This window comes from Ursus americanus, chromosome 26 (assembly GCF_024610735.1).
Source record: "Ursus americanus isolate L20-20 chromosome 26, mUrsAme1.1.p, whole genome shotgun sequence".
Taxonomy (NCBI): domain Eukaryota; kingdom Metazoa; phylum Chordata; class Mammalia; order Carnivora; family Ursidae; genus Ursus; species Ursus americanus.
Genome location: NC_142152.1, coordinates 8,060,554 through 8,074,507, shown reverse-complemented (window position 1 = coordinate 8,074,507; position 13,954 = coordinate 8,060,554). Strand labels below are relative to the sequence as shown.

The following is a 13,954-nucleotide window of genomic DNA, read 5'->3' as shown; positions in this document are numbered from 1 at the left end:
TGGGAGAATATATTTGCAAATGATGCTACAGATAAAAGACTGGTATCCAAGATCTACAAAGAACTTCTCAAACTCAATACACGAGAAACAAATAAACAAATCAAAAAATGGGCAGAAGATATGAACAGACACTTTTCCAATGAAGACATACAAATGGCTAACAGACACATGAAAAAATGTTCAAAATCATTAGCTATCAGTGAAATTCAAATCAAAACCACACTGAGATACCACCTTACGCCAGTTAGAATGGCAAAAATAGACAAGGCAAGAAACAACAATTGTTGGAGAGGATGTGGAGAAAGGGGATCCCTGCTACATTGTTGGTGGGAATGCAAGTTGGTACAGCCACTCTGGAAAACAGTGTGGAGGTCCCTTAAAAAGTTAAAAATTGAGCTACCCTATGACCCAGCCATTGCACTACTAGGTATTTACCCCAAAGATACAGATGTAGTGAAGAGAAGGGCCATATGCACCCCAATGTTCATAGCAGCATTGTCCACAATAGCTAAATCGTGGAAGCAGCCGAGATGCCCTTCAACAGATGACTGGATTAAGAAGTTGTGGTCCATATATACAATGGAATATTACTCAGCTATCAGAAAGAACGAATTCTCAACATTTGCCGCAACATGGACGGCACTGGAGGAGATAATGCTAAGTGAAATAAGTCAAGCAGAGAAAGACAACTATCATATGATTTCTCTCATCTATGGAACATAAGAACTAAGAAGATCGGTAGGGGAAGAAAGGGATAAAGAAAGGGGGGGTAATCAGAAGGGGGAATGAAGCCTGAGAGACTATGGACTATGAGAAACAAACTGAGGGCCTCAGAGGGGAGGGGGGGTGGGGGAATGGGATAGACTGGTGATGGGTAGTAAGGAGGGCACGTATTGCATGGTGCACTGGGTGTTATACGCAACTAATGAATCATTGATCTTTGCATCAGAAACCGGGGATGTACTGTATGGTAACTAACATAATATAATAAAAAAAAATTTTTTTAATAATAATAATAAACATTTATTATCTTATACAGTTTCTGAATGTCAAGAATCCAATAGCTGATTATTTGTCAAGACATCAGCCAGGGCTACAGTCATCTGAAGACATGACCGGAGCCAGAAAATCTAAGACGGCTTACTCCCATGGCAATTGTCAGAAGGCCTCAGGTCCTCACCACATAAGCCTTTCCATATGGCTGCTTACAATACAGAAACTATCCTTCCCAAGCAAATGATCCATGAGAAACATGCAGATTTTTTTTAAGACCTAGCCTTGGAAGTGACAAACCGTCACTTCTACAGTATTCAATTGGTCACCCAAGCAACTCTGATAACCATTTGGGGAGAAATTACACAAGAGCATGAAGATCAGGAGGCAAGAATCATCAGGAGCTCTCTTGGATTTATTAGGCTCTAACAGTGATGAACACACAGATAATATGGTTAATGTGGTTGTACACATGTCCACAAATTCTTTGATACTTCTCTTATCAAAAGGTGAAGCCTAATTCCCCTCCACCCTAAATATGAGCTGTACTTAGGACTCTAACAAATAGAATGGGATAGAAATGACAGGGTCAGACATCCAAAGCTAGTTTATGATATTGTGGCTTCTGCCTCTCTCTCAAATCATTCACTCTAGGGAAAGAAAGTTACCATGTTGGGAGGACCCTGAAGAAATCTTTAGGACAGCAAAGAACTGAGACCTCTAACCAACGAACAGTAAAGAACTCAGGACTTCTCTGAGGCGCCTGGGTGGCTCAGTCAGTTGAGCGTCTGCCTTCGGCTCGGGTCATGATCCCAGTGTCCTGGGATCAAGCCCTGCATTGGGCTCCCCACTCAGCAGGGAGTCTGCTTCTCCCTCTGCCTCTGCCTGCTGCTCTGCCTACTTGTGCTGTCTCTCTCCATCAAAAAAATAAACAAAAATCTTAAAAAAAAAAAAAAAAGTTGAAAAAAAAAAAAAACCTCAGGACTTCTCATAAGTCACAAAAGTAGGCTTAGAAGAGTATCCTCCACAGCTTCATTCGAGCCTTCAAAAGACTACAGCTCATGCCAGGAAGTTTGGAAGCTGCTCTTTCCCCAATAGTCTAAAGATGACTACAGCACCACCCCATACCTTGATTATAGCCTTGTGAGAAATCCTGAGCCAGAACGTCCCAGCTAAGCCACTAAAAAATTCCTAACTCACAGAAATTGTGAGAAATCATTTGTGCTTTCACTTATTAAATTTTGAAATAATTTGTTACAAAGAAACAGGTAGTTAATACACAACACAAGTGGTTTTACAAGGCCACAGTAATTCTAATACTAAAACCTAACAAAGTCATTTCAAAAAAAATTTTACAGGATATCCAAGCAAAGATGATTATCAAAACACTAGCAAGCCAAATCTAATAGTATATAAAAATAATAGTATATCATGATATGTTAGGGCTAAAGCCAGGAACACAATATTGAATTAACATTCAAGGATGAATCAATGTAATTCACCATATTATCAGAATAAAGGAGAAAAATCACATGGTCATTTAAACAGATTCAGAAAAGGCACTGACAGAATTCAAAACCAATACATGACTTTAAAAGGAAGAAAGAGAAATTCTCAGAAAACTAGGAATAATAAGGAACTTCCTAAAACTAATAAAGGGCATCTTTGGAAAACCTACAACTAATATCATATCTAATGGTGAAAGACTGAACTTCATCCTCCCAAGACCAAGACAAGAATGCCATTTTCAGCACTTCTATTTGGCATTATCATAGAAGTTCTAGCATTGCATTACAGCCAAGTAAGTAAGTAAAAAAAAAATAAATAAATAAGGTTGGCACGAAGGAAGTAAAACAGCCCTATTTCCAGAGGACATGATCATTTACACAGAAAATCGGGGCGGGGGAGGGGGGTGTCTGGCTGGCTCAGTTTTTTGTTTTTTTGTTTTTTTTTTTTAGTTTTTCTTTTTAAAGATTTTATTTATTTATTTGACAGAGAGAGACGGCCAGCGACAGAGGAAACACAAGCAAGGGGAGTGGGAGAGGAAGAAGCAGGCTTCCAGCGGAGGAGCCTGACATGGGGCTCGATCCCAGAACGCTGGGATCACGCCCTCAGCAGAAGGCAGACGCTTAACAACTGCGCCACCCAGGCGCCCCTGGCTGGCTCAGTTTTAAGAGCCTTCGACTCCTGACCTTGGGATTGTGAGTTCAAGCCCCACATTGGGTGCAGAAATTACAATAAATAAATAAATAAATAAATAAATAAATAAATAAATAAAAAGAAAGAAAGAAAGAAAGAAAGAAAGAAAGAAAGAAAGAAAGAAAATCTCAGACAACCTACAAATCAACTATTAGAATAAAACAATTTAGCAAGATTGCAGGATATAAAGTTAATATGACCGAAAAGTGAATTTTTTTTAAACAACACATACAGTAGAACCAAGAAATAAAAATTACCTAGGAATAAATATAATAAAAGTTGTCTAAAACCTCTAATTGAAAACTATAAAACATTGCTGAGTGAAATTAAAGACTTATATAAATGAAAAGATATATCAAATTCACTGATTTGAATACTCAATATTGTCAAGATGGCAATTCTCCCCCAATTTAAAGCAATCCCAATCAATATTCTAGTAGGCATTTTTACCAAAAGTTGACAAACTGATACTAAAATTTATATAGAAATGCAAATGACCTAGAATAACCAAGCAATTTTAAAAATAAAAAACAAAGTGGGAGAACTTACACTTCCTAGTTTGAAGACTTACCATGAAGCTGAAGTAATTAAAACAGTTTGGTTGTACTAACAAAGATAGATATAAATCAATGGAACAGAATAGAGGGTTTAGAAACAAAACCATAATTATTTAATCAACTGATTCTTGACAAAAATGCTAAGGCAATCCAATGAAAAAGGAGAGGCACTTCTTTTTTTTTTTTAAGATTTTACTTATTTATTTGACAGAGAGAGAAGCAGCAAGAGAGGGAACACAAGCAGGGGGAGTGGGAGAGGGAAAAAGAAGCAGGCTTCCCGCTGAGCAGGGTGCCCAATGCGGGGCTCGATCCCCACGGACTGAGCTACTGAGAGGCATTTCAACAAAAAGTGCTAGATATCCTAGATATCCTCATAGGGGGAAAAAAAAAAAAGAACACTCTTACCTCACACCACACACAAAAGTCAACTTCAAATGGATCATAGATCTAAATGTAGAATCTAAAACTATAAAACTTCAAAAGTTAAACCTATACCTACTATGCATGCCACTCCTAGGTATTTACCTGAGAGAAACAAAAGCACATGTTCACACAAAGACTTTTACATGAGAGTTCACAGTAGCTTTTTTTTAATACTAGTAACCAGAAACAAGCCAACTGTCCATTAACTAGTAAATGGATGAACAAACTAGTAAATCTATACAAGAATGCTATTCAGTAATAAAGAGGAATAAACCATGATACACACAATACAAGAAATGAATCTCAGGATAATGGAGTCAAAGAAGCCAAGCCAAAAAACAGAAAATAAAACAGACTATATGATTTTTATGTAAAATAATAGCAAACACAAACTACTCTATGAGAAGAAAAGCAAATCAGTTGCTGCTTGGGGATGGGAGTAGAGGAAAGAACAGATTACAAAAAGGCATAAGCAAATCTGGGGGATGACAGAAATATTTGTTATCTTAATTGTAGTGATCACTTCATGATATGTCAAAACTGATTCAATTATACACTTTAAATATGTGCAGTTTAATGAACGTCAATCCCATCTCAGGAAAGTTGAAATAAGTAAAACTAATAAAAAGAAAAAAATTAGTAATGTCTAACAAAATTTTAAATACACATTTTGCTTTTAGGAATTTACCCTACAGATACACTTGCATATACACAAAGATAAGGATGTACACTGAAAAACTGTAATATTGAATATCTGGAAACAACCAAAGCTTCCATTAATATATGACAGGCTACATAGATCAATGCATTCTCAAAACATGGAATACTCTGCAACCATGAAATTTACACGCTCAAACGTAAGTTATTCAAAATATATTGATAAATGAATAAACTAAGTTGCACAGAAATTCATGTAACACAATCCAATTTGTGTTTAATTTTCAAAAAACAAATACATATGCACAGAAACTGCTATGATTACATCTGGTTGACCAGTATCCTCAGCACACTTAAGATTATTATTACAACTATTTTATAATTTTTCAGAAAGAAATATAACAGTTAAGATTGACATTACCACTTTTAATGACAGTAAGTGCTCAATAAATGTTAGCTGCCATATGCCAGGCATAATAATGCCAAGCAAAACTTTGTACAAATTGTCCTTTACTTAATCTTCACAAAGAGCTTATAAAACAGGTAGCATTATTTTTAGCACCATTTTAAAGATTTAGGAATCAAGGGGTCAGTCAAAAAAGCCTTTGCTGCAGGTCACTAGTAAGTGCTAGCACAAGGATTTAACTCAAGTTTCTCTGATTTCAAAGTTGATGCTTTTAACCACTGCACCAAAATGTCTCTCAATAAGCAAAATCTAGAAACGAAAAACCCATGAATGAACACAATAATTGGGAACAGTGCTAGTAAAAAGAATATACTCAAAAAGCACAAGTTTATTTCTGGCTCTTCCTTTTGACAGAGAACAAAACAAAACACCCTGGTAGTATTTACATAAGTAAATAATTGTCTTCTGTGAGGTATTTTATTAATCAATCCACTTGGCCTATAGGACTTCAGTAATTTCTAGTTTGTTACATTCTAACTTCTACGTGTAACATGTTAGTTTCTATTCTAATTCCAAATAATATAAACCCAAAATACATAAAGCAAACAGGAAGCACAAATAATATATTTCCCAAGGGGGAATTACAAGCACTAAACTTGTACTAGCTGTAGCAATTTATTATTATTGACACCATTTCTACTTTAAATTGTATGTTTTTGCATTTAGTTGCAACACATTACATAGATTGCTTTTTGCAATTAACCGCCATAAGGAATTAAATATTAATGAATATGCCAAACACAATCATGAGAAACAAGACATTCATAATTCAAATAATGCAGAGACACCTATTGTAACATATTACAGTTTAGATCTTAGAAATATATTTAAACTACCTTAAAAGTAAGAATTTTTTGCCTTTAAAATTTTGCTTATTAACCTCAACTTTCTAAAGAAACTCACTTTTACTATGATCTGATTAGGCACAGACAAAATATGGACAAAGAATCTTCATCTGCTAACACAATATTTTATTAAATTGTTAAGATATCAATTATGCATTCATTTGACTGGCAAATATGAGCATTTCTAAAAAATAAAGTAATATGTAGCTCAGCAAATTCCAGAGCCATAAAAACCACACATTATATAAAACTGATTTCTAAGTAGAATCACTAACAAGAATCAGAAGGTAAAAATTAAAATAAATGCTCAATGAATCATGGGACATTACATCAAAAACTAATTATGTACTGTGTGGTGACTAACATAACATAATAAAGAAAAATAATAAAGTGACTTAACAGCATTCCAAAAAAAAATTTTTTTAAATGCTCTGTAAAAATATTATATACTATTTTTCTGTTGTCAGAAATGTTTTGTTTTTTTAGAAATGTTTTTTAATATTATCTTTTCAACAGACTAACAAAATACACATTTTAAAATAAAAGCATTTTAAAATAAAACAAAATAAATAAAAACATTGGAAGTTATATTCCTAATGTCAAAGAATATAGAAATATACCCTTAAAATGTTCCTCATGTATCCTCCAATAGATCTCAAATATATAACATCTGCCATGTCACACCACAATCCTATAACTTCTAAAAAAATTTTCCCCCATATTTTCTATTCCAGGTCCACAAATCAGTAACAAGATATCAGATCAAATGACATGTTTTGGTAACATTAGCTAAAACAGTCCTAAAAAATGATTCTCTCTTTAGAAACAACTTAGTTATAGCCTGAAAGTAAACACTGTAGAATTATTTATGAAGAAATTATACTTAATATTGGTATATTTCAAGACATTTATATTTTAATGGAATGAACTGTTTGTAAGTAAATCAGAGTTAGTGCTAGATGCAGTTTGTTTCAGTTACCTGAAATCAGAATAGGAGACTCATTAAATATATATAAATCAGTGATGCAGAGGCACTGCACCATATTGATGGAGTCTTCATTAATTTTCAATGATATAGCCACTATCATATTTGTGTTCTAAAGAAAACTGAATGAGATATACAACCATTTTTCTTCATCTCAAAATTCTGTTTTTTTATATATTCTAACAGTGAATTAAAAAAAACTGATACTTCAACACAATTCTAACAAAGTTCATAAATACTACATTTTCTTGTCTTTGTGTGGGAAATACACTTATTTATACAAGTATATGTCTTTGATACAAATCAAAAATGAAATATGCAAAGAAAAAATCTATAAAATTAGTTACCCTCTAAATCATTTCATTATATAAACAATACATTTAGGCTTCCCAATTTGCATGTTTATACCTCAAAAGCCAAATACCATGACATTGTTTATTTATTATCAATCAAATGATATGGCAAAATACAGGATTGGTAGAAAAATCATTATTGAACATTTAAAGCTTTTTTTAATGCTAGCATCCTGGAAACTAAAATATAAAAAGAAAATCGTTCTAAGTGTATCAAACTGATTTTGATAATATTTTAGTATTTTCATTTTTTAAAAGGGTTTGAGGGGTACCTGCGTGGCTCAGTTGGTTAAGCATCTGCCTTAGGCTCAGGTCATGATTCCACGGTACTGGGATTGAGTCCCGCATCTGGCTCCCTGCTCAGCTGGAGTCTGCTTCTCCCCCTAACTTCCTGCTTGTGCTCTCTCTCGTTATCTCTGTCTCTCTCAAATAAATAAATATTTTTTAAAAAAACAAGTTCTTCAGAGGGAAGGAAAATTATGTAAGTCAAATGTAGATCTATGTAAAGACAAGAAGAGCATTCAAAAAGGAATAAGTGAAGGTAAATTAAAAACTTTTTTCTTAATCTTAGTTTGAGAAGGGCACAGTGGTTGTGGTAAACTGAAGTCAGAAATCACAGTTCAGTGCAGTTGATATGGCTGAGAACTGCAAAGCAGAAGGTCCAGAAGTCTGTATAGGAAACCCTCTATAAGTCCTTGGCCAAAAAACAAGCTACACATGTGCAAGGAAAAACCAATCAAGGCTTAAAGAACAGTGGATAAGAGAGGAATAAAGGGTAGTAGAGAGTGGTGGATATATGAGGAGCCCCTGGGTGGCTTGGTGGATTAAGCATCTGACTCTTCATCTTGGCTCAGGTCATGATCTCATGGTCCTGGTATCAAACACAGCGTCAGGCTCCCTGCTCGACACGGAGTCTGATTATCCCTCTCCCTTTGCCCCTTCCCCAGCTCATTCTCTCTCTCTCTCTTCCTCTCTCAAATAATAAATAAAATATTTATTAAAAAAAAAGAGAGAGTGGTAGATATACTGTGAAGTTCCCACCCAGAGTAGAGATACCACATTATACCCTAACACTTTAAATATCCAGCTGAAATACCAAAAAGGCACCAACTAAGAGTAGGACAACATCCTAAATAAGACTTATTCCAGACTCCCCTAACAAAGCTTAAAATCAGGACCCAACAAATTTTGCAAGGAATTAAAAGTTTGGACATTGAGTTGCACTAAAGTAAGGAAACACACTGGGATCTCTGCAGATCTATCCTAGAAAAGATTAAAACCAAGCTTACAAAGTTCAAGGTGATCAGCCAGTAAATGAACTACCTATAAAATTAAAACACATGCACAGACACAAACACACACACAGAAAGATAAAATCCAAGATCTCTAAAATGTAGCAGCTACATGATCCAGTTTACATTTGAAAAAAGTACTAAACATTCAAAAAAAGAAAAAGAAAAATGTGACCCATAGTCAAAAAGAACAGTCCATAGAAACCAAACCTGCAATAGCCAAGATGTTGTATCTAGCAAACAGAAACTTTAAAATAAGCTATTATAAATATTTTAAAAGAATTAACACAAAATATGTTCAAAGAATTAAAGGAAAACACATTCAAAGAATTAAAAGAAAATATGGTCTTAATGAATGCACAAATAGGAAAGCCAATAAAAGAAAATTATAAAAAAGAATAAAATGAAAACCCTAGAGCAAAAAGTACAATAACAAAAATACACTGAATGAGCTTAACAGAAGATTAGAAATGGCATATGGGAGTCGGTGAACTTGAAGACAGATCAATAAAAAGTAACAAAAGAACAGAGAGAAAAAAGACTGAAGAAAAATAAATCATACCACCAGGACCTACAGAATATCAGAGTCCAATATACATGTAATTGCAGTTCCAAAATAAGAAGAAAGTATAAATAGTTCATAATCACTGAAATTTTCCAATAGGATGAAAAACACTGACTTACAGATCTAAGCTCAGCAAAACTCAGCTAGGATGAATACACACAAAGAAACAAAAACAAACAAACAAAAAAACACATCTAGAACATACTCAAACTGCCAGAAACAAAAATTATAGAGAAAAGTCTTAAAAGCAGCCCCAAAAGGTTTTTATGTAAAGAGAACCAAAGACACGAATAACAGCTAACATCCCATCACAAACAACGGAGATCAGAAAACAGTACCTTTCAAGTGGTGAAATGCCAACCTCTAATTTCATATTCAGCAAAAATATCCTTCACATAGTAGAGAGAAATAAAAACACTTTCAGACAAACAAAATCTAAAATTGTTCAACAACAGACCTACAAGAAATGCTAAGGAAAATTCTTCAGGCAAAAAAAAAAAAAGACAACTGTAAAATCAGATCCAAAGGGAAGAAGGAGGACACCAAAGATAGTAAATAAGTAGCTGAATATAAAAGACTTCATTTCGCCACTTTACACCCACTAGGATGGCGATAATCCAAAGAGGCTAAATAACAGGTGCTGACAAAAGATGTAGAGAAACTGAACCTTCGTACACTGCTAGTGGGAATGTAAAATGCTGCAGGCACTTTGGAAAACAGTCTTACAGTTCCTCAAATACTAAAACTTGGTTATCATATGATCCAAAAATTATACTCTTAAGTACATAACTGAGAGAAACAAAATCATTTGTCCATACAAAAATTTGTACATGAATGATCGTAATAGCATTATTCATAATAGCCAAAAAGTGAAAACAACCCAAATGTCCATCAACTAATGAATGGATAAATAAAATGTGATACACCCATACAATGGAATATTAGTAACAAAAAGAAATGAAGTCCTGATACATGCTACAACATGGATGAACCATAAAATACTATTCTAAGTAAAAGCCAATCACAGAGGGCGCCTGGGTGGCTCAGTTGGTTATGGGACTGCCTTCCGAAGCTCAGGTAGGAAGCTCCTTTTTGCTCCTGTATTTTCTCCTATAAACAGTACACCCTCCTAATTAAACGTTCCATAATCCTGTATTTCTTATCTTTTATGAATCACCACTCCTACTCACTCTATCACAGTAGGGTCATTATAATTAAAACTATCATTTTAACATCTTATAGTCTCTTGAATTCATTTAAAGATAATCATTACTGTGCAAGTCCTTCATGGTAGCCCAAATGACTCCTGTTTTAATTTCATTTCTGCTTAGCACACATACTATCCACAAGTAATGATAGTATGATAACCAATATATATTAAACAAATACTCTATTTGACAGTAGAGACAGAAACTGTACAAAACACCTCCCAATATTTTACATATATTATTTAATCCTCAAACACTGTAATACAGGTAGTGCTGCTACCTCTATTGTACAAATAAGAAAAATGAGCACAAGAAGTTAATAATCTGCCCAAAGCCAAAGCCCTATAGGAACTGCACAAAGAATTCAAAATCATAAGTTTATTTCCTTAGCCAATACTCTATATTCTTTTATTCATTTTTGTTCATATTTCAAGTCAAAAAAGAACTATAAAATGTGGTCTATATCTAACAAGTTAGCAAATAAGCCAAAATAAATGAAATACAAGAATAACTTTGACAATTTTTTTTAAGATTTTATTCGTGAAGTAATCTCTACACCCCAACCTGGGGCTCAAACTCACAACCCTAAGATCAAGAGTCACACGCTCTACCAAGTGAGCCAGCCAGGCCCCCAATAACTTAGACAATTCTTAACTCTTTTGAGAAAACAAAAAGGACGAAGGAAACAATAAAAGCAATCTCCAATTAAAAATAAATTATTTCGTAATTGTCTAATAAAAATGCCATTTATTTTACTGAAATCACAATCTTCTCTGGTTAGCTAATTTCTACCAGGCAGAAATGTCTGGCAGAAAATTACATTTAGCATCCTTCCAAAAAAGCAAATTCACTTTCCTTGAGCGCCAATAAATCTGATACAAGAAAATGAAGAGAAACTGAACAAAACCTCTCTGAAAACCTAAGAGTCTCTATACACTGTTCATCTCACTTCCCTTTTCCATGCATTCTACTTGATTAGTTTTACCTTATTTCTAATCTTAAACCATTCAATCACAGTTCTACTGCATTTCCATTGCTGGATAAAGCAAAGGAAAATAAAAATAAGGAAAATAAAAATAAGAAAAAGTACCAATTAAGCAAGTTAATAAACTTTCTTATAATGACTACAATTGATCATGCAAGTTTTGCTTACCCAAAGACCTAGTCTATCACACTATAGATTATCCATCGTTTTTTATTTCTAAGAAACCTCAGAGAAACTACACGAATATACGCTCACCATAATATACCACCTTTAATCCCAAAGTGCTTTGTAAGACCACCTTTACTGAACTACATGAGACCATAAAAATGTGGTGATAAGGGGCGCCTGGGTGGCTTAGTGGGGTTAAGCTTTTGCCTTAGGCTCAGGTCAGGATTCAGGAGTCTGGGAATGGAGCCCCACATCGGGCTCCTTGCTCAACCGGGAGTCTGCTTCTCCCTCTGCCTCTGCTCCTCCCCCTCGTGCTCACTCTCTCTCTCAAATAAATAAATAAACAAAATCTTTTTTTAAAAAATGTGGCAGGAAATATGTTGACCAATTCCTGCACAAGGTCTTCAAAATAACAAACTCAACCTCCCTCTTTCCTGTCCCCTTCCCAAAAATGAGCGTTCTAGAGTCAGACATGGCGTGTTCCAATTCTAGTAGTGTCCACATAAGGGACCTTGAGCAGTCTCGGCCTCCTTCTCTGTGAAATGGGAATAATACTAGCACTTACCTCATGGGGCTGTTGTCGGAATGAAGTGAGACAATTCACTGTAAAGGCTTAGAACAGCGCCTGGCACATAACGTGCACTCGTTAAATGCCAGCCATCATTATAGCTCCAAAATTAACTGCCGAGAATCTAGGCTTCTCCCTTTCAGTGATGAGAATCTAACCAAACTCCATCAAGACAAACTGGTTTACAGACGGGGTTTTCAAATTAACCTACATAATAAATAGAAGTCTATATTCACAGTAATTTTGTTTTCATAGCAATTTGGCCCTTGTCACTAAAAACATTTCGCGTGAAATTAAACACTCCAACCCCCCACGCTTTTACCAGCGACATGTCTGGACCCCAGTTGTCAACACAGTGTGGAAACACATGGGCTATGAAGGGGGAACCTGCTGGTACGACACCGGGTACCAGCAGTCCAAAGCAGGCCCTCGCGGCTCAGGAGCCAGCCGCTCGAGTCCGTTCACAGAAACGACGCTCCCTTTTCCCCTACTCCTCCTCAGTGCCGAAACTAACGACGCCCTTTTCTCCCCGGAGCCAAGGCCAAGCATCTCCCAGCTCCCTCCTCCCACCCTGCGCGTCCCCCCCGCCACCCACGGAACCCCTGTCCCGACTCACAGAGTGTGTCCGCACACATTCACCATCAGCTTCAAGGAGGGGTTCCGGTATTTAGTGGTCTTACACCGGGGGCAGCCCTGATCGTCCATGCCACCTTCTTTCCTATGGACTCTCCCCGAGAAGGCTGCTTCACTACAGCCAGAGAACCCCCAAACCTCCACAGAGCCGACGCCAAGCGGGTTCCTACCAACAGGCCCTCGGCTGAGACGGTCCCTTTGTGAATGAGCACCGGCCGGAGGCGACACACTGCAGCACAAACGTTCCGGCAGCAAGTGTTCCGGTCCTGCAGCTAGGGCTCGGTCTTAGCTTCCGTAGGCCAGTGCACTACCTTAGATTTCAGGGAGGGGTTTATTAAAATGGTACATTGTACACAAAGCTCCATCTCCGTGCATCTAGCAGTATTTTTCAAGGAAAAGCTAAGAACATAGATTCCATCTTGTACTGTCTGAAAACATTACCATGATTTCAAAGATTTATGCCCTGTGTACATAATCAATAATTCAGGCTGGCATTTTCTTTTGAACAATGTGATAGCCTGTGCTTTATACTCTCCTTTATACTTGCACAGTCATGCAAGCACAGAAAATACGATGCATTCGCAGATAAACGTTTGGGAAAATTATCTAAAACAAAAGTCTCTACACCGACCCTAAATATTACAGATTCTCACTAAATGTCAGCTAATTCTATAAATAATATCTGGCATCTGCTCTGCGGAGAGCCACTTACTTCAAGACTGTCAAGCGTACTTAACCCCAGCACCCGGTTCTTATACCCCGCAACACCCGCAAGGATATACACTTTATTTCAGCGATTGTAAGACCTGAGAGCCTGAATGTCTTTGGCAATTGTAAGCCACGTTCACTGCATTTATCAAGATTGCAAACCAGTCTGTAAATAGCTCCATTGGATAAACTCCTCCCTCCCTAAGGGACACATGTGCAAAGCCATAATAAGGATTTGTTGATATTTATTGAATAAGTAGAGTGAAGAATGAATAAATGAGCATCAATACCAGTTTACTGTGGAAAAATTTTTAAGCCAAGCATTATCTTATAATCTGACCCGAATTCC

The 13,954-nt window shown here is 36.0% G+C and overlaps 1 protein-coding gene across 3 annotated transcripts in view; it reads right to left on the bottom strand.

The window, feature by feature from the left end:
* The window catches only part of MNAT1 (MNAT1 component of CDK activating kinase), a 199,507-nt gene extending 186,397 nt beyond the window's left edge, over nucleotides 1-13,110 (bottom strand). For all 3 annotated transcript variants that reach the window (XR_015721772.1, XM_045810491.2, XM_087855981.1), the window contains exon 1: nucleotides 12,881-13,110. Coding sequence is in view for 2 of the 3 variants with exons in the window: in XM_045810491.2 (XP_045666447.1) it covers nucleotides 12,881-12,969 (89 nt within the window). In the remaining variant the exon portion in view is untranslated. The remainder of the gene's footprint in view (nucleotides 1-12,880) is intronic.
* Between the last annotated feature and the right edge of the window lie 844 nt (nucleotides 13,111-13,954).